General features: G+C 48.6%; 1 protein-coding gene across 3 annotated transcripts in view; it reads left to right on the forward strand.

The window, feature by feature from the left end:
* Window positions 1-17,110, forward strand: part of NUB1 (negative regulator of ubiquitin like proteins 1) — a 31,806-nt gene extending 14,696 nt beyond the window's left edge. For 2 of the 3 annotated variants that reach the window (XM_043464174.1, XM_043464177.1), the window contains exons 6-15: window positions 1,064-1,246; window positions 1,438-1,529; window positions 2,746-2,852; window positions 8,209-8,395; window positions 9,219-9,326; window positions 9,969-10,121; window positions 13,140-13,286; window positions 14,932-15,027; window positions 15,672-15,849; window positions 16,073-17,110. In XM_043464174.1, coding sequence (XP_043320109.1) covers window positions 1,064-1,246; window positions 1,438-1,529; window positions 2,746-2,852; window positions 8,209-8,395; window positions 9,219-9,326; window positions 9,969-10,121; window positions 13,140-13,286; window positions 14,932-15,027; window positions 15,672-15,849; window positions 16,073-16,251 — 1,430 coding nt within the window. In that variant the 3' untranslated portion in view covers window positions 16,252-17,110. The remainder of the gene's footprint in view (window positions 1-1,063; window positions 1,247-1,437; window positions 1,530-2,745; window positions 2,853-8,208; window positions 8,396-9,218; window positions 9,327-9,968; window positions 10,122-13,139; window positions 13,287-14,931; window positions 15,028-15,671; window positions 15,850-16,072) is intronic. The other variant, XM_043464176.1, reaches the window with a different exon arrangement.
* Window positions 17,111-20,770: the final 3,660 nt, after the last annotated feature.

Genomic DNA, 20,770 nt, shown 5'->3' on the forward strand with positions numbered 1-20,770 from the left:
TCTTCAGTAAACATGCTTATTTTTTGGGTGTCCCCTTATTAGGGCTGTGCTTCTGTGCTTGCTCTCCTTTTCATTTACCTGTAGGTTTATTCCTGAGCCAGAACCATAGAGTTGTTTGTGTGTTCTTTAATTATTGTGGCTTTGTTGTAGTTTAAAAACCCAGTAAGGTGAGTATCCCTCGTGGCTCTTCTTTATCAAGGTAATTTTTCCACTGATGGATCTTTATTTTTCAGTATAAATGTTAGAATGGTTGTTGAGTTTCTAAATATGTGTATGTAAGTATGTATGTATGTGTATGAAGGTATGTTCAACTAGAGTTTTCCAGAAATGTTCAAATTTATGTTTGTAGTTCATAATATTATTTCATTATTTTATGATGTTTGTGATCTGTATTTAAACTTTTTCATTTTGTTTATTTGCATTTTGACTTTGTTTTTGATAGGTTTGTATGTTTAATTTTTTTTATAGAGCCAGCTTTTGATTTTGTTAATATTCTCTTTCATCCTGTTTCATTGACTTTTCCCCTCTGTCTTTACTGTCATCTTGGTCTGAGAACATGGACAATAAGTGGTTTATTCAGGGCCGCAGGGTTAAGAAGGGATGGAACCCAGGGTGTTCGTTTTTACCACTCCAGTCAGTCTCCTCTCCCAGTGCGCTCCAGCACTCTGGCTCCTGGCCCATGGCTGAGAACTGGATTATGTCTCTAGCTGGAGGTGGGAGAATTCACCTGCAGGACTTCCTCATTTTCCTCTTATGTTGCCTAGCAGAGTGCCCTCTCTACAGTAGATTCTCAGAAAGTGATTGCTTTAGTTTGATTTTAGGATGGGAATAAAGAATATTGAAAAGGATTAATGTAGTCAGGTCATTTTCACTGACTGATTTTAACCCATGCTTAACAGTTAACGCAGTTAAACAACCAGATTTAAACACATTCTTACCAATCGTGGCATGGTGGTTTGCAAGTGCTAACGCAGGCTGAAGAATTCCATGTGACAGAGTAAATGGCCTGTTACCCAGTGCATTTAATGACTCTGTTTATAACATGCACTTCTGATTGTGACAGGGGAAACACTTAAGGAGCAGGGAGTGACCCACAATGTGAAAGCTATGGTTCTGGAATTAAAACAGTCTGAAGAGGACGTGAGAAAAAACTTCCAGGTTGAAGAAGAAAAGCAAAATGAAGCCAAACTAGAAGAGAAAAGAATTCAGAGGACTAAGAGAGGACTGGAGATCCTTGCGGAGAGAGGTACACAGAGCTTCAGACTTTTCCATTCAAGTCCTCGAAGGGGGCTGCGAGAATGGGCTGGCCTCAGGGGTGGAGAGTTGGGGGTATCACATTTCTCATTGGCCTTTCTTTCCCAACAGTCTCACATTTTTTATGTCCCCATCACTGCTTTCTAACCTTGAACTAATGGAGTTCCTCTTGGGTTTCTGCAGCTGAGATGGTGGTGGATCCGGAAGCCACACCATACTTAGACATAGCTAACCAGACGGGCAGATCGATCAGAATTCCTCCATCGGAGAGAAAGGTAAGTTCTGTAAGAAACGTGTGGCTTGCTCTTTGATTTGCTGTCAGAACAGAAGTGGGTTCTACTTATTTTGTCTTGGAATGTTACGTAAAGGACTAGAAACAGCTTTCTGTCTCCAGTTGATAAATGGAGAATGTAACCTACGTACGATGAGCATCTCATCCGGCTGGCCCGCCCGGTGAGTTCAGTGCAGAGTGGCAGGACCTCCCTGTCCTGGAGCAGTGGCTTCCTGTGGCAGTGCTTGTCGTGGTGTAGTTTATTTTCCTCGAAGGTCACCTTCCCTAGGGGATGGATCAGAATGGGGGCCAGGGGCTGCATAGCTGGGAAAAGCGTGACAGATGGTTCTTCCGCCTCTTCCCTCTGGCCCCGCGGCCCCGCTCTCTAATTGGAGTAAGGGGACGCGGCTTTACCTTTGAGGTATCCAAGGGGGTCTTTCTAGCCGCATCTGCAACTTGGCCCGTGAGATCAGTCTCTAAGCTGGAATCCAGTAGTTTCTTACATGAAAAGCTTTAGTGACTGGGGGTCAAGTTGATTTTAATTTTTCGGTCTTTAAAGGACATTTTTGACTAGGTTTCACTGTATGGATTACATTGTTTAAAGTTAAATTTTAATAAGAGAACTTGGTAACTCCCATTCAGTTGATTTTTTTATGGTAATTATTTTCCCACTGCAAGTATTATATTCTCATATTAAATGATAATGTTTAGATCTTTATGGGAAACCTTTACATATTTATATAAAAATTCAAATCTAAAAATATTAATAAATTTTAAGGAAATTTGGATTGTCTTACAAAAATTGTTTCAGAAATGCTACAGTTGACAGATTCTTCAGAGAAAAACCCAATTAAGAACAGAAAGTGAAATGAATGAATGAATGTTCTTTCTAAAAAGGATACAGTCATTACTGGCTGTTTTTTTAATTTGTTTAGTCTTATGGATCCTAGAAATTGACCCAGATCAGCAGATATGGAAGTAAACTGGTGGAAACAAAGGGACAGCCTCATTAAATGGAGTTCTTGCTTCAGTGTTTAAATGAGATGAAGCTTTTATTCTGTCTTCCTTAATTTTGGCTTTTAGATTCAGTTGTGATCTTGGGTTTTTTTGTTCGTTTGCTTTCACATTCTTTGATTTCTTTAGACTTCATATGCTTTTAATATAATTTGTTTTATTATAGTTTAAAGTGATGTTTTTTTAAAATCCTTATTTTTCCCTAGGCCCTTATGTTAGCTATGGGATATCATGAGAAGGGCAGAGCTTTCCTGAAAAGAAAAGAATATGGAATAGCCTTGCCATGTCTGTTGGACGCTGACAAATATTTCTGGTAGGCACTTTTGTCCTTGGTGGATGCCAGTTTGAAGGAGGGTGGCAGTTACACATAGCACCTTCCCCACCCCTGTGCACTTCAGACTTCAGGTTTTCCCCCAAGATGGTTAATGTAAAAGAATAGTTATGATGTAGACTGACTGGCGAACTGTTTCTCCCCATTGTATTTCTAATTGATCGCTAAAGAATTTTATAAACTTATGTGCTAATTTTTTTTACAACAAGCAGTAGGATTTCATGTCTGTTTTTTACGATGTGTTCCCCGCCTAAACTACGACGGACTCTGCAGTCCCCGTCAGCTTTTCACCTGATGGTTTTGGTATATATGTTGGTGATCATTCTCCAAATCCATTATTTCATGGGGGCTCAGAATGGTGATAGCTCATTATTCCTTATGAGTTTATTGCTGGAATTCATTTGAGAAATAATTTTCCTCAGTCGCTTGGTTCTCCTGAGGTAGTTTGTACAGAAAGACAGAACAAAATGCTTGGTTTTTTCTCCTTATTTTCTTAAAGATGACATCACTGGTGAGGCTTGCCCGCCTTTTTGTTTTTTAAAGTGTCAGCCTGAGCTCATGGACTGTGACGTTTGGTGTGTTTCACACCTCAGTGCTTATGTTGGCCATCTGCAGTGGGCACGTGTCCTGCAGCCCTTTGCCCTGATGCTGGCGGTCTTTGTAGGCTGCTCTCTGCTGCCTGAAGCTGGTCCAGACTCACCCTGGCTGACTCCTGCCCCAGTCCTTTCTCAAAGGCTCTGGTGCCTCTTAATGGGAAATAATACTGAGATGCTATGATCCAGGCAGATGAAACATTTGAGAGATAGACTTGATGTTTGCAGCGGTCAAAAGGTAATGGCTTTAGTGTTATTTTCTTTTCCATTTTGAGAAATTCCCAATATATACAGTATACTTCAAGAAGATAAATGTTAGTGCATTTAGGTTGCCAGCTGTGCAGCCAGCACCTTGCGTTTTAAGTGAACCAGCTTAAACGTAGGCAGAAAGGGGGATTTATTTTCTAAAGTATTTGAAGTGTGGGAGAAGGTGAGGGTGGGATGTTTCGAGAGAACAGCATCGAAACATGTATGTTATCTATAGTGAAACAGATCACCAGCCCAGGTTGGATGCATGAGACAAGTGCTCGGGCCTGGTGCACTGGGAAGACCCAGAGGGATTGGGTGGAGAGGGAGGTGGGAGGGGGGATCGGGATGGGGAATACATGTAACTCCATGGCTGATTCATGTCAATGTATGATAATATCCACTACAATACTTTAATTAGCCTCCAACTAATAAAAATAAATGAAAAAAAATAAAGTATTTGGGAGGCAGGGAATAGCCAGAACAAGGGCTTGGTGCCTCTGCCATTTTCTTCCCCTGCCTCTTTGTCTCTGCTTTTATCTGAGCGTCAGTGTTCTTCTCTTCTGCTACAGGTGGTGCAGGCTGTAAGTTAGGTCATTAAATTCAGATACAATTTTTTATTCCCTTCCACAATTGTTTCTAACTTTCTGTTACAGAAAATCTCAAACGTATACAAAAACAGCGATTAATGTAATGAATTCCCATAGACTTTTCCTTCATCTTCAGCAGTTATCAAGACACGGTCGATCTTGATGTGTCTGTATGAGCCTTTCTGTTTTTTTTTTTTTTTACCCTGGAAAAACCCTTGAAATCATTTTCAGGTCTCAGGGAACCCTTGAAAAACAATAACAACTCTCTTCAGTTCATAGTACATTCACATGTTCAGTAAGTAGTAGATATAATAATCCAATAATAATTATCAGTGCCTTTTTAAGTAGAAAATGTTATTTTCTGGGGAATCTGTTTATTCAGGCCAGCTTACTAGCATAATTTCTGTGCGAGTTCCCCCTCTTCACCAAGGGGACCCACTCTTAACGCAGGGCAGCATGGAGATGGAAGAGACGTCACCTGTTTCCTTTCCCCCGTGATGTCTTCCTGCCTTCTCCAAGTAGCTCGAGTTCTCTCCCAGCTTTCTGTCGCTCATCTCGGGGTGTGGTACATAGCCGGACCGAGAGCAGCTTCTCTCCGGTGTTTTAAACTAGAACGGGGAGTTCTGCTCTTGGCCAGGATGGAGTGACAGGGACTGGTTTACTCTCCCCCGCCTCAACTGAAACACGGGGCAAACTGTATACAAACAGTGGTTGGCTGGCGATGTAGGACAGTGGTCCCTGAAGTGGGGAAGCAAATGCAGGGGAGTCTGTGGATTGTTTCAGCTCACTGCCTGGAGTTGCCAGACCTCAGTGTGGGGAGGAGAAACCCAGGCAGGGCCTCCCGGCCTCCCCCTTGTGCAGGAGCTGGAGCTCAGGGAGGATGGAGCTGCCCGAGGGAGGACATGGGCGAGTGCAGAGGGCACCCCGGGGTCTTCTGCTGGGCGACGTCAGCACACACCTATGAGGGGACTCCCCCCGCCAGTAGAGAATTCAGTAGGGCGTGGCCTCAGAAGGACTAGTTTTGCCCTCCAGACTGCTCTGGTCCCACCTAACAAGGCATCACACCACTGCCTTAGATAACATTTTAACTGCATCCCAAGTAACGATTAATGGTACTTAACTAGCTCAGACAGTAAAGCATCTGCCTGCAATGCAGGAGACCCGGGTTCGATCCCTGGGTTGGGAAGATCCCCTGGAGAAGGAAATGGCAACCCACTCCAGTATTCTTGCCTGGAGAATTCCATGGAGAGATGAGCCTGGTGGGCTATGGTCCATGGAGTTGCAGAGTCGGACACGACTGAGCGACTAACACACACACACACTCTGAACCCAAGCACAAGAAACACGAAAAAAACTGCACACAATCCAGTTCCTTGCTGCCAGTAACAAAACTGTAAATGACTTTTTAGCCAACTTTCTGTTTTTTTAAAAAAAAGCAGATGCTAAGCTCCCCTGGTGGCTCATATGGTAAAGAACCCGCCTGCGATGCGGAAGACCTAGGTCCATCCCCGGGCCGGGAAGGTCCCCTGGAGAGGGGCGTGGCTACCCACGCCAGTCTTCTTGCCTGGAGAATCCCGTGGACAGAGGAGCCTGGTGGGCTACAGTCCACGGGGTCACAAAAAGAGTTGGAGACGACTGAGCGACTAACATTTTCACTTCCAAGCTTTAGCTTACCTTTCTCGAAATTATTATCTTCATGTAAAAGTGTGAAACTTCTCAGGCAAATATAGTAGATTTCTATTAAATAACTGACTTTAAGCCCAAATGTGATTTAATTTTTCTAAAGCGAGGCTCAGTATTTAAATCAATGTTATACATTGATTTTAATGTTTTTAACATGAAAATTTACTGGCTGTTGACTATTAAGGCTACTAAAGCAAAATCAATAAAACATACTCTAGGCATTACATTTTATACCAAGGCATTACATTTCTCTCTGAGTGACATGGTCAAGTTCAAATGTAGTCCTAACAATTTCAAAATTATTATATAAGGTGATATCATCTCTTTTATAATAAGGCCTCTATGTGAATAAAACGTGTTATTTTTTTTAAAACTGAAAGAATGAAGTGACCTCCTTCACATGAGTCCTGTGCCTGTTTTGTTTTTGGTTTTGGCTGCACAAACACTCCGTCCTGGGTCAGACTTGTATGGGCGATTTTATTTTTAACTGAAAGGAGGGAGCCACTTTCTGTCCTTGCTCTGGGTGCGTGTTAGACATGAGTGAGCCTCTTCACACGGGTAGGACTTTGAAAGCCGTGCTAAATGCCAGCTGCTTTCCTGAGGATGGTGGGGTAGGCTTCCATCCCAGAAATGCAAGGTGTCTACAGGTAGATCAGTCTCACCTGGAGTGGAAGGTTAGACTACTCAGGGCCCATGAACTTCTTCCTCTCCCCTCAACCACAAGTTCTCAGGCAAAGCAGAGACTCAGAGAAGGTGCCCTCACCTGGTCAAATAGCTATGTGTGTAGGCATGTGTGCAAAAGATATGGTGTGTATGTTACAGAACATTCACAAAGATGAAAGATCCAGCAAAGCAACCACAAGAAAATGAGAAAATCCTGCCCTGAGCGGTTATTCTTATGCCCCAGTGGATTATCCAGTGTACCCAGTGTACCCAGTGCACGCATTCCACTTAGGAGACTTCTGCTTTTTTTAAAACATAAATGACAGAGTGCTTTTGTTTTTTCATTTTTCTCAAGCAGATTTTGATGGGCAAGATGTGAAGCAGTCTCATTTTTAGTAGATCAACAAAAACAGATGAGATCTCTACAGTTTTGTGAATGTAGTGAATGTAGTGCATGGTTCCATATGTTTTACTTTCTTGCCAAAGAGGGTTCAAACTTGAGATCTAGATTTGTATTATGAATTTCTAACATAATCACAGTCTGAAGTCAAAATAAATAACCTCAAAGTCCATCTTCATCAGCCCTCCATTACCTTGTCTGTCTGCTCCCTTTGTAGCTGGGTTCAGCTCTGGGCCCCAAGATCAGTGAGGCATTCAGAGCCTGGCATTTTTCAGGATTGCTTTTCTCCCACCTTAATGTGACCGGACATGAACGCCTTTGTCAGTCTTCATCAGTTGAGGCATTCATAGTAAGGGGATTTTTTTTTTTTTGGTGTGCTTTCTAAAGCCTTGATTCTCACTTTGGCTGTATATTAGAATCACTTAGGGGGATTTGGGCTTCCCCGGTGGCTCAGTGGTAAAGAACCCACTTGCCAACGCAGGAGACAGGAGGTGCAAGTTCAGTTTCTGGCTCGGGGAGATCCACTGGAGAAAGGGAATAGCAACCCACCCCAGTATTCTTGCCTGGGAAATCCCATGGACAGAGGAGCCTGGTGGGCTACAGTCCATGGGATCGCAAAGAGTCAGACATGACTGAGCAACTAAACAACACAACAGGAGGAGGATTTTAGAAATACAACAACCAGGCCCCACCTCCAGAGGTTCTGTTATAATTGATCTAGTGGGGTCCCAGCATCAGTTTTTTGTTGTTCTTTTTTTTTAAGATAAAAACAAATGGAAAAGGAAACAAAAACTCCTCACATCCTGGCAATTCTGACTTGCAGTCAGAGTTGGAAACCACTGCTTTGAAGCATGGTCTCCCCATGTTTGCTGAGGGGTTCTGACCCAGTGGCCCTTCCACTTCCTTCCAGGCCTCTTTCCCCACATAGTGAGGGGGTGTGTGTCCGTCTGTCTTTCTCTCCCCTTCCCGAGGCAGATGGTATTGAGCTTCTGTTTCTGAACCCTCACTGCTTTCTTTCCTCATTGAAGAATTCAGATTATACGTAGAGTTCCCTTCACAAACATTGGGATCTCTGTCTTAGTCTTTGGAAATACACCAACAACTGGGGGAAAAAATTCCAGTAATTCACAGAAAAGAGTTTTGAAAGCCTGTCTCTCTGGCAGCGAGTGCTGCAGAGAGCTGCTGGACACGGTGGACAACTACGCGGTGCTCCAGCTGGACATAGTGTGGTGCTACTTCCGCTTGGGACAGCTGGAGTGCCTGGACGACGCGGAGAAGAAACTAAAGTTGGCCCAGGAGTGCTTCAGAAAGTGTTATGGAGAAAATCACCAGAGACTGGTCCACATAAAAGTACGTTGCTGTACTTCGTTTTAGGTATTACTAAGCCCTTTTCTAGAATTTGAGTTTATTCTGTTAAAGTGTTTAGACTGCTGCCACAGGTGATTAAGTGATAGTAGTATGCAGCGAGCTCTTTTATTTTATTTTTGTATCATTTGGCCATGCCATGGGGCATATGGGATCTTAATTCCCCAACCAGGGACCCATCCCATGCCCCTGGCATTGGCAGCACGGAGTCCTAGACCACTAGAACTCCAGGGAAGTCCCCTTAAGCTATATTTTAAGGGGATTGATAAGCATTTTAAAAGTTAGCCTGTGACTTTGGTCTGTGCAGCATTTAGCCCAGAAGTGACAGAGTTTTCTAGTCACAGGACCCCATGGATCACCCTGACCGAGAGAACTGGTGGCTGTATTAAGTAGAGTCTTATGAAAGATTTAAATGCAGAAAACAGACACTTTGAACAGGATCAGCTCACATGAGTGAGTCGCGGCTCCAGAGCTGGGCTTTACATAAGGACTTTTCTCAGGTGATTTCCACGGGTTATCAGGATTCTGCTTGGGAGTCACAGGGCAACACAAGATATCCCTGCTTTGGGATTCTGCATACTTCATCCTGCCCAGCGGGGCCCCTGGCCTGTGTGCCTGGAGATAGGGGTTCTGTTTGGGACAGCATTAGTGCCCTTGTCCCCTGCGAGCTGTACTTTTGCCAGGGAAGATAGAAACAGTTTAGTAATGCCATTTTGCCCCTGTAGAGATGAAGGGAGTTATAAATGTATTATAAACCTGTACTGAAAAATTAGATAGTTTTATCCTTTTTTTCTCCCAATAATTTTAGGGAAATTGTGGAAAAGAGAAAGTCCTGTTTTTAAGACTTTACTTGCTTCAAGGCATCCGAAATTACCACAGTGGAAATGGTGAGGAGGCTTATGAATATCTCAACAAGGTAAGAAAAGAGGGCTCCAAATTCGGAACTGCCTTCATCTGCTTTGTGTTTTAGTGGTGTGTGACTCGCGAGGGATGCGCGTCTCCCTCCGCTTCCCTCTCCTCCACGTACGCCGTGAGCATACTCGTGTCTGTGAGAGTGCGGGCAGGATGCTGTAATAAGGAAGCCTTACCGAGGCAGTGGCTGCTGCTGGCTCCCAGTTACCAGTCCTCAGCTGGCTGTGGAGGGGAGCCGGCGAGCTGCTGGTGTGGCCGCCAGGGCGGCTCCTGTCAGAGCCTCTTACGGCCAGCAGGGGGCGCAGGAGAGTCCAGGCCGAGCTTCCAGCGAGGCAACCTGGTCATTTCTGCTACAAGGCCATTGGCTGCACACAGCTCCATTTTAGGGGACTTTATTACCAAAAAAAGAGGAGGGAATGGGTCCCAGCCCCTCCCACATTCCTTGGCCTGTTTTCTCATGTTACCCTGCGTATAAGTCCCGTGAGCCGAAAGGGTGTCTGTACTCAAAACTGGTTGACAGTAGATCCAGTTTAAGTTTTTATCTAAACCGTAATTCACATTGGGTACAACCCAGTTTCCTTTAAGTGTTAGCTTTGTGTTCAGCTTTAATGTTGCTAATGGTTTTTTATGTTTTCTCTGTCCGTAGGCATGTCAGCTCTTCAAAGAGCTATATATTGATCCATCAAAAGTTCACAATCTGATGCAGTTGGGATTTAGTGCCCAGGAAGCTCGGCTTGGCCTGAGGGCGTGTGACGGGAACGTGGACCACGCTGCCGTCCACATCACCAACCGCAGAGAGGTACGGTAACATGGTCTTGGCAGCACTTGGTGAGGCCGGAGCCTTTGGGTAGGTGTGACCCAGAGTGCCTGAGCTCTCGGGTGTGAAAGGACAGACACAGACAGTTCCACAGCAGGCTTAGTGACAAGGAAGTCTTTAGCTCTTCAGACTGGGACGTCAGGGGAGAAATTGGTCTTTTTTCTTCCATCAGTTTTCAGACAGTACAGTGTCCTTCGTTTTACTCTTGCTGTGGTGGCAGATAGCTCATGGTATGGTCTTAATGACGACAGTCAAGCAGTCTTCTCTCTCTCTCTCTTATTTGCATAGTGTGTTTCTGGAAACCATTTTAAAGGGGGCTGTGTTTTCCATGGGGTCATTGTTACAGTTCAGGATGTCATTCTTGCCTAGAAAAATGAGTCAAATCATATGAGCAATTAACAATATGTTATGAAAGCAAAGATTCAAAATTATAATCATTTAAAACAATTAGAAATAAGTACAGTTTAAAAAAAGAGACTTTAGGATTTGGGGAGTTGGAAGGAGTTTTACTATGTCTAATATGCTGGTTTTACAAATGAGGAAAACGCCAGGCTCAGGGGTGGACTTTTCTGGGGTCATGGGTCACATCGGGGGCAAAACCTGAACTGAGGCTTTGGATTTCTCCTGTACTTTCTAATTCCCACGTGAGAACAGCGTTCTGAGTTCTTACAGAAGGTTCTGAAAAGCCAAGAGATAAAAAGTGGTAAAAGTTACCACTTCACTTCCTAACTTTTTGTAAGTAGCAAAAACAAATTGTTTTTTTAAATAGTGGTGTCCTGTCGGAGGTGCATTTAATGAATTAAACTATAAGCCCTTGGAGAAAATAAAAACAGCAGTGTATATATGTAACAGTTTACCTTGCTTACTCTTCCACCCACTGAATATGTAGTTAGGATGCTTTTGGTTGAAGGCAACAAATTCAGACTGGCTTAAACCCCAGTGAAGAGGATGCGGGAGAAGCGTACTGGCCTGCTTAAATGTGAAGAGCCAGAGGTGGGCTGGGTTTCTGGCCAGTTTTAGGGGCGCTTCGCCCTGTCCTGTCTCCACCTCCTCCGTGTTAGCAGGGTCATTCTGTCACAGCAGGGCGGCCCCCAGGGCGACCTCCTGAGCTGCTCACCAACCGGCCACCCTGGAGCCAGTTGCCGTGGCCAGGGGCATGCCAAGACCTGTTTGTGCCTGTCTCCGTCACTTAGGCTGGTCAGGGCCTCCGCGGGGAGCTGGTTAGCCTCCCACACCCTTGGGCGCACTAGGGTAGCTGGTGGGAAGAGCTGCCCCGAGGCCCACAGAATGTGAGCTCCGGTGAATCTGCCGTCCTCTCGGCTCCTGAAGCTCTGGGTTTGAGCATCTCACTGAGTTGAGGGTAATATGTGATGCCTAGAAGTTTGACTTTCTTGGGCTCCGTGGCCCTGAGTTCAGGCCAGCTTCTCATCTGGCAAAAGCAGCAGACTGATGAAACCGAGGTCACAGCGCTGATGCGTGAAGGGCCTGCGAGAGGCGGCGTGGCAGCCTTCCCACGAGGCGTGCACTCGTTTGCCTGGACGTAGCCCTGACGTTAGAACCCAGGTCTCTCTTGTAACGTTTGACTTGACTGTGTCTCCAGAATATTGCAGTGCAATACTCGTCATTTCCTTGGTTTATTTTCCTAATCCTAGTGTAAGGAGGAATATCGTGTATCTGTGGCTAAAAGAGAACTGACTTAGACATTTGTAACTAAGGGAAAAGGATTTCCTTTGAAAGGCCCCAGCTTTGTGTCAGCTCTGAGAGAGATGATGCCCGAGGCCCATGTCTACTGGCTGGCCGGCAGCGTCTTCCTCTGCTTGAAGGTTCCTCATGCTTCTTAGCCTTTGAAATATAAATGGAAGAAGCTGAACTTGAAAGCAGAGGATGAAACAGGGTAAAGGCATTTAACACGGTGTGTATGTGTGAATGCAAGTTGAAATGTGAGCAATAAGAATACTTCTACTGGCCCGGGTGGGTTTTGTGGGGAAGCAGGAGAGGTCAGCTTGGAGGCGGAGCTGCAGTCTGGGAGCCCGGGCTGCCTCTTTGGGCTCGAGGGGGGGCCACTGCGGGTTCTGAGTAGGTGGGAGAGCTGACAGGCCTGTGCAGAAGGCCTTGGAGTGGGGGCGACAGCCTGGAGGAGGCATTGGAGGACGTGGTGGGGTGCGGGCAGTGTCTAGGTGCAGTGGGGGTGCGGCTCTGCAGAGCCGCAGTGCTGTCCTTGGCCCCGTTGTTCACAGGCAGGTTCTCCGATGGTGTAACCAGGAGAAAACAGGCAGGGGTGGTCTTCATCTCTGGAAACGTTTGGGGCAGTCACTCTATCCTCCTGGTCCTGCTGCCAGCTGGGAATGCTTGGTCTGGGGCGAGGATTCCCTTCTTTTCCTGAGTGGTGAAGCTGTGATCCTGCTCTGAGAATGTAGACGGGACCCTTGTGCTTGGACTGAGCCATGGAGGTAGGAACAGATACGTCAGAGGAGAAAAAAAGGCTGTTTTCTGTGTTGTCCTCCCCACGTTGGGCCAAGGACCAACCACATCTAGAATGTACAACAGTCAATCTCCCAGCTCTGCGGTCAGTGATGACCTTGACCAGGTCACCCAACTGTCTTATTGAGAGATTTCTGTCTTCTTATTGGCAAAATGATGAGGCTGGATTCAGTTAGTGGTTTTTGAACTCATTTTATTTTTTTCAAGCAGCAGAAATCCTTTCAAAATGATACTTGTGGGAATTCCCTGGCAGTCCACTGGTTAGAACTCTGCACTTTCACTGCCAGTGCTGGGTTCAGTCCCTGGTTGAGGAACTAAGATCCCACAAGCCCCACAGTTTGGCCAAAAAAATAAATACTTGCAAAAAAAAAATTTTTTTTAATACATGTATAAAAATAAAATGACACTTGTTTTTAAAACAAACTCAGAACTCTCCCGCTTAGGACTGAGGTGGGAAGAGGAGAAGACACTGATCTACAAAATCACAATCCCTAACGCGACTTTGCTGTTTTCCAAAAGGAGCTGGACCAAATAAAGAAGGAGGAAAGAGAGAAGAAAAGACGCCGCCTGGAGAACATTAACCATTTGAAAGGAATGGGCTACTCCACGCGAGCAGCCAAGCAGGCACTCCATCAGGCCGGCGGGAACTTGGAGGAGGCCCAGAAGGTAACCCTCCCTGGCCTCTGGCCTCTCAGAGCAGCCTGGCTCCCGGCCCAGGTGCTGTCTCCTCCACTTGCTCATCTGAGTGGCTCTCAGGTCCTCCATGACACCGGGAGCCCTGCCGCTGTGGCCTGGCTCCTCATTCCTGGTCTGGATCCGAGGGTCAGAGCTCTCGCTCGCGCACCCAGTGGCCGAGCCAGAATGGTACCCCACCCAGCTGGGGGCGCGTCCCTGATGCGGCAGGGCTCCCAGGGCGGGAACAGGGTGAGGTTTCTGGTTGCAACAGAAGGAGCTTCACAGTGACATGGAAGAAGAGAGAGGTGGTTGAAGTTTCAGTGTAGTTTTTTTGAATTAAAATGTTTTGAGTATCTGATTTTATTATGTAGTCAGTAGTACATGTTGGCAACGGGGCCTTTTACAGAATTCCTCAGCAGTGACTCAGAAGCTTGGGGCCTGGATGAGTGGTATAACTCTACCTGGGTCCATATCCTTCCTGATTTGTGTTCACGGAGCAGACGGGTACTTAGTGAGGGCAGGCACTGTGCTGATTCTCAAAGGTGAAGTGGGGTGAAGCCCCACCTGCCCTTGGGGAGCCCACAGACGGATGGAGAGCACAGCAGGGTCAGAGCAACCGTGTGGGACCCCCGGCATCTTAGGGGAGCAGGGCGGCAGGCTGGGGGGTGGGGATCATGGGAGGGGGCCCGGCAGGTGGAGGAGAAGTGGGGGCAGCTTGAAGGGCTGAAGCACTTTCATTTCTCTGACTTCTCAGAGAAATAAAAAATATTCCGAATACGTGGAGTGACTGATGGGTCTCAAAACCAGTTTTTAATTATGCTGTCAGTTCAGTCCAGTGGCTCAGTCGTGTCCAACTCTTTGTGACCCCATGGACTGTAGCACGCCAGGCCTCTCTGTCCATCACCAACTCCCGGAGCTTGCTCAAACTTATGTCCATCGAGCTGGTGATGCCATCCAACCATCTCATCCTCTGTCATCCCCTTCTCGTCCTGCCTTCAATTTTTCCAGCATCAGGGTCTTTTCCTTTAATTATACATGTAGGACATAAATACACTTGTTCAATGTAGAACTATTTAGGTTAAAAGGGAAATTCCCCAAAAGAGCTTTATGAGGTTGAGAGTAAGTATCATGTGACAGAAATCCAGGTCTGAAGACCTTTGCTCTTCTCCATGACGCTTTAAACCTAGAGCATGTCATCTTCCAGAGAGAAATGACATTGGCAGGCTACCGTAGACCGCTCGGATAGCTTTCCGTTTGTAGCTTTTGACGACCTTGTCATCCCTAAGGCTAAGCTCTAACAAAATGTCTGTTTCTGTTTGGGATCCTCCTGCCCACTCTCAAACCCTTTCCTGCTTCCTCAGATGAGACCTTTTTGCCTGAATAGTCTTGTCCATCCTTCAGACCTCGACTCAGACGGGCCGTTGGCAGGAGCCTTCTCTGAACAGCAGCCTCGTCCCCAGCCCCCGCCTGGTCGCGGGTCCCTTTCCTCTGCACCTGGGCCCCGTCTGCCACACTTCCTGCACCTGTCTGCGCGTCCTAAGCTGTGTCTGCTCAGCACGTGACAGGCACGCAGTCTGTGCCCGAGGGACTGAGCAGATGTTAGTGATGAGCAAAGGGTGTTCCTGTGTGTTTTTAGATTCTTCTCCGTAATCCTCAGATGTGGTGGTTAAATGATTCAGCTCCGGAAAGCAACAACCGTCAACAAAGTCCTTCTCGGGAAAACATTGACCAAGTAAGTCAAAGTGCAGTGCGCCCCTTCTGCAGGGACAGACTCGCTGGAACTGGCTGGGGCGACGAGGCTGGTGGCCCGGCAGGGCCGAGTCCTTGGCTCCCCGGGCTCCAGGTGTGACCAGGCCCACCCCAGGGGAGCAGAGCACGGCCTTCCCTTCAGAGCGGGACACCCAGGAAGCAACGCGAAGGTGTCCTTCGGGCTTTCTCCTCTTCTGTACACACGCTTCTTTGTGCATTGACCCGTCTGACCGCCCATCTCCCTGCCTGTGACCTGCAAGGGTATCACTGTGGTGATGCTGTCCAGTTTAGCCCCCGTCCCATTAGCCTGCCGGCAACACTTAACCAACGATCCTGGTCACTAGGTGGACGGACGGCACGTCCTCTGACTCGAGCTGGCTGCCTTTCCGAGGTGACTGCCCCGACACGGTTGGCCCAGGTCCCCCTCCTTCCTTCCCAAGCTGCCCCATGCACACGTTAATGCAGGAAGCCAGCGGTCCAGGCGTGCGGTGGGTTTTAAACTTAGCCCCTCCCCACCCCTGCCACCAGGATCAAACTCCCCTGGCCCCGCATGGGGGGCGCTGTGGGGGGCGCGTCCGCTCTGTGGGGCAGGCCCTCTGCAGAGCCGCCTCCTCCCTGCTCCCCCAGCTGGTGTACATGGGCTTTGATGCGGTCGCGGCCAAGGCGGCCCTGAGGGTGTTCAGGGGTAACGTCCAGCTGGCGGCGCAGACCCTGGTCCACAACGGAGGAAGACTTCCTCCCGACCTGCAGCTCTCGGCGGAAGACTCTTCGTCCACGCCGTCCACATCCCCGTCCGACTCTGCAGGTGGGTCCGGGGTCTCAGAACACAGAGTGGGAGCCAGCGGGTGGAGGAGGTGCCTCATCAGGGGCTGAGCGGGGCTGAGCAGGGCGTCCCCAGACGTCCGCCCCGTGGGCCGCTCGGCACTGTGGCCAGTGAAGGTGCAGCTGAGGGTCAGCTCAGTCTCTCCCTGGACGCTCCTTTCTTTTCTTCTCCCTGAGTTCTCGTTGCCCACGTTTTTTTACTGCAGGCACCTCCAGTGCCTCAACAGACGAAGACATGGAGACAGAGGCTGTCAATGAGATCCTGGAAGACATCCCAGAACATGAAGAAGACTACCTTGACTCAACTCTGGAAGACGAAGAGATTATTATTGCAGAGTACTTATCCTATGTAGAGAACATAAAGTCAGCAGCAAAGAAAAACTAAGTGATGAACAGAAATAACTTTTAAGTTTCTGCTTATAAATATTCTATCGTTTTGAAGGTGTAATGCAGGTCTTCTTCCTCTTCCTTTTTACTGATTTTGTTGCAGAGCGCTGCTTCCTCGGCTGTGGGAGGGGCAGGCAGGGAACAGGGATGTAGAGAGTGAGAGACGGCGGGGGGTGGGACGGGGTGGGACAGGTCATCCCGGGCTCCCCAGCGGTGGCCTCGGGACCTGAGCCGCCTCTGACCTTGCTGTCGCCCGCTGCCTTCAGGTTCTGCTCGTGTGTCTCCGGGGAGGGCTGCAGGGGGAGCGGCTGGGGAGGGAAAGCTGGCCGTGCCTCCCACTCTTCCCCACGCCCTGTGCGCCTGCCCTCGGGAACCCACTGCTCGGTTGGCTGCTCCTTCCCACGGCGCAGCCCTGCCTCCTGCTTCACCCTCTGCTGCATCCTGAACGTGTCCCTTCGATCCTCAACTGAGCTAAGCGCTTTGGGGGCCTTTTAGAGACAAGGCGTCGGCTGTAGCAGCCGCACCAGACCATGCAGAGGCCTTCAGCCTGAAACAGCAGTGTTTTTTGTGCTTAGCTTAGTGAAGTAGAAGTTCCCCAGTGGCTCAGACAGTAAAGAATTTGCCTGCGATGCGGGAGACCCAGGTTCAATCCCTAGATCGGGAAAATTCCCTGGAGAAGGGCATGGCAACCCACTCCAGTATTCTCGCCCGGAGAATCCCATGAACAGAGGAGCCTGGCAGGCGACATACAGGCCGTGGTGTCACAAAGAGGACACGACTGAGCGACTAATGCTTAGCAAAGTAGGCACTTGAAATTCCAGGTGGAAATTCAGAATGTATATGTATTCAGAATTCTTTACAGATATAAAATCTTTTATTAAGCAGGAAAGTCTTAAATGCCAGCCAAAGCAACTTACTTTTAATTAGCATTCTTAGACGCAGTGCTGTCATCGTAAATCCATTGCTGGCTGAGATGCCTATCAGAGATTTAAGATATATTTTCTTCATGTCTTTGTGTGGGGGGTTATAATACAGAAGATCTTTCTAAAGGTATATAGTTATTAGCCTCTTAACGGCTCAAGTAACCGTTCTCACTTGACCATGCCTTCCTCTGTCAACGTGTTATTAAATGAAGACCCTCTCCAGCACCAGGACACAGCTGGGAGAAGCCTGTGTTAAAAGAAACACGTGCCAGGTGTGTTCCCAAGACTCTTCCTGCCCTGTTGGAAGCTCCGTGACTGAGGGCAAATGGGTCACACGGTTGCCGTTGAGGGGCTGGCTGAAGTGCTTCCGCTTTTTCAGAAATCATCTTCATAAAGCTTGGACAGCAGGCCAGTGTGAGCGGGTGGAAATCTTTTTTTGTCATTCTTTCAAAAATGGATGATACAGGTGAAAATAAAACATGGAAGATACATTCCAAAATTGTCAGCCTACCTTTGCAGTAAGTTACTCAAATTCCCAAACTGTTTGATGACAATATCTGGGTGGTTTAGAGTTTCATTTAGATTCAAGATGTCAGCTTCCATTGGTCTAGAGCTCCATTTAGATTCGAGATGTCAGCTTCCATTGACTTCCCATGAGGATCATCAATGACGGTTACTAAAAGGTCAAGTGTACAGAGGCCCTGGGACGGGGAGGGAGTGGAGGTGGTGGGGGTGCTCCCTTGCCTGAGGACCAAGGCCTTGAGTCTTGCATGAGGGTCCCAGCCTCATGTAAGACCGAGTGAGGCTTGGATTTGGGGCCTGGGTTGTGGCATTTGGCTCACAGGTCACTGCCCTGGGCATGGCCGGGTGTAGCTTCTCATTTCCCCAGTTGCTGCTTAATGATCATGGAAAAGGCTAGTGGAGCCAAGCCACACTGGCAGGTCTCGAGCTCCAGTCGCCTGTGAAGAGACACAGAGACGCCCATGCTCGGGACAGCACGGGTGTGCACTGTCCGCCAGCAGGGCTGCCCATCTGCACGCGCTGAGAGACAGGCGTTAGTCCTGGCTGTGTCTCCAGCTGGTCGCATGACACCTGACAGGCGGTGACTGAACATCGCTCCCTGCTCTGGGATGCAAGAGAGAGCAAAGGACGTTTGTGATGAAAAAGCTGTTAAACAGGAGGAGGGGTGCTGAGCCTGAAATCACAGAGGAGACGGGCTCTCGGGGGGCTGGTGGTTCTTCTTGGAGAGTCAGAGGGAAAGGACACTGCGGATCTGGGACAGATGAGATTCCAGTGGGGCTGGAACAGGCTGTGCGCCATGTTCATGGAATCACAGGGGCTGTCCTAGGCCCACAGCAGGGTGTGAGACAGGTTGGAAAGACTGCTGAGTCCAGCTACAGGGTACCCTGAAAGGCAGGCAGGGGTCTAGACGTGAGTGGTGCCTAGTGGGGCCGTGGAGGGCTCTAAGCAGGAGTGGGATGCACAGGCCTGTGAGGCCAAGGGGGTCAGCTGGAGGCTGTGGGACACTGGCCAGAGCGTGCTGCCCGCGGTCAGATCCGATCCCATCACTTACATGAAGTTCTGCCTGCTCTCGGCGCTGGTGACACCACCACGTCCGGTCCCTGTTTTCCTGCCCATATATCCTGTAAGTACTTCCTGTTCTTCCCCCACCAACTAAAGGGATTTATCAGAGACAAGAATATATTACCAAAGGCAAAGAAACAACCTGTGGTTATCTGGTCTTTATAGCTTCCTCAACATCTAGCAAAGCCCTCTCAGGTTGCTTGAAATGAAAATTACTCAATAAAATTGATGAACCTTTAGCCAGATTCATCAAGAAGAAAGGGGAGAGGACCCAAATCAGTAAAATTAGAAATGAAAAGGGAAAAGTTACACAAGTACAAAGGACGGTAAGAGACTACGCCAAGCAACTGCACGGCAATAAAATGGACAACCCAGAAGAACTGCACAAATTCTCAGGTACAATTTCCCAAGACTGAACCAGGAAGAAACAAAGTACGAACAGACTGATTACAAGTACTAAAACTGTGGTTTAAAAACACCCAACCAAATGTTTTTGGCATCACCAATTGAATGGACATGAGTTCGAGTAAGCTCCAGGAGTTGGTGATGGACAGGGAAGCTTGGTATGCTGCAGTCCATGGGGTCGCAGAGTTGGACATGACTGAGCAACTGAACTGACTGAACAAACCAAAGTCCATGACAAGATGTTTTCACAGGCGAGTTCTACCAAATGTTTAGAGACGAGTTAACACCAGTCCTTCTGAGACTATTCCAAACTGTTCTTGCAGAGGAAGGAATACCTCCAAACTCATTCGATGAGGCCACCATCACCCTGATGCCCAAACCAGACAGCACACACACAAAAAATTACTGAAATACAGTTTACTCAAATATATCATGCTGTATACATGCAAAATAGTTTTCCATTTCTTACTGTTTCTCTTGCAGAGGCAGGCTGGAGAAAAACAAATGCAGCAGCCCACTGTAGGATTTGCGCCCAGGGGCTGTTTCTTGGGGCAGAGTGGGGGAAGATGCATAAGACGCCGTGCGTGCACTGTCCAAGCAGGAAAGCAGCATCAGCTGTGAGCACCAAGGAGTGAGCATCTGGTCACTCACGCTGCCTCTGTTAGCAATGCAGTCCAAGGTGACTATAAACATCAGCGCAGGTACTCAAGGGGGTTCTCTCTGTCCGCCCTCCCTGGAAGGAACTTCAGCTTCCCGGAAAGCCCCTCAGGACTGGGTGAGCCTGTCCTTGGAGGCTGCAGCCTAGGGCCCTGGAGAACCACTAGGAAGTGAGCGCTCCCAGACCCGGCAGGCACCTCTCCTGGGTGCCGCATCCCACCTGAAGAAGGCAGGGTGATGCTGCCTCTGCGGGTTCTTCTCACCAGCCAGCCTGTTCTCCTGGAGAGGCCCCTGGCTTCCCAGAGTTGGAGGGTGTGGCCCAGAGCACAGTCACAGAGGTACCACAGCGCTTTCTACTGCACCTAGAGTCAGTACTGTTATCTGTTCATGCGGCCAGAGGGTCAGGGTCCTTACCCACCAGGCATGGACCTGGGCACTGTCTTCTGCAGCGTTTCCTCTTCCAGCACGGGCGGCCAGCCAGGGCCGGGCCTGGAGGGCACTGTGGATGCAGAATGTGGGCCCCAGCAGAGGGGCTGGAAGAGGGCCCCTACCGGTGGGCGGGGGCTGCTGAGGGCGGCTCCTCTCAGGGTCTCTTAGAGCCTGAGCCCCACTTCTCCCTTCACCCCCTCTTGGCAGGTACTCCAGCGGCCTCCTCTGCACACCCCCAGGGCCCGCCTTGTCCACACCTGAGAGAAGGGGCCGCCTCTGTGCCGGCGGGAGGAACAGCAGGTCCCCGGCGTCACCCAGGCAGGCCGAGGGGCTGACTCCTGGCCCCCTGGCCTCCCTCCTGCCACCCCCTCACTCAGGGACACTGCAGTGACACGGAAGGGCAGAGGACTCCACCCCCGGGGGTGGGCCAGGCCCCAGCTTCGCAGGCACTCTCCTCTCCTCTCCTCTGAGAGGGAGCCGGACTCAGTTGTGCGGAACAAAAGGCGATGCACCACAAGG

This window comes from Cervus canadensis, chromosome 3 (genome assembly GCF_019320065.1).
Source record: "Cervus canadensis isolate Bull #8, Minnesota chromosome 3, ASM1932006v1, whole genome shotgun sequence".
Classification (NCBI taxonomy): domain Eukaryota; kingdom Metazoa; phylum Chordata; class Mammalia; order Artiodactyla; family Cervidae; genus Cervus; species Cervus canadensis.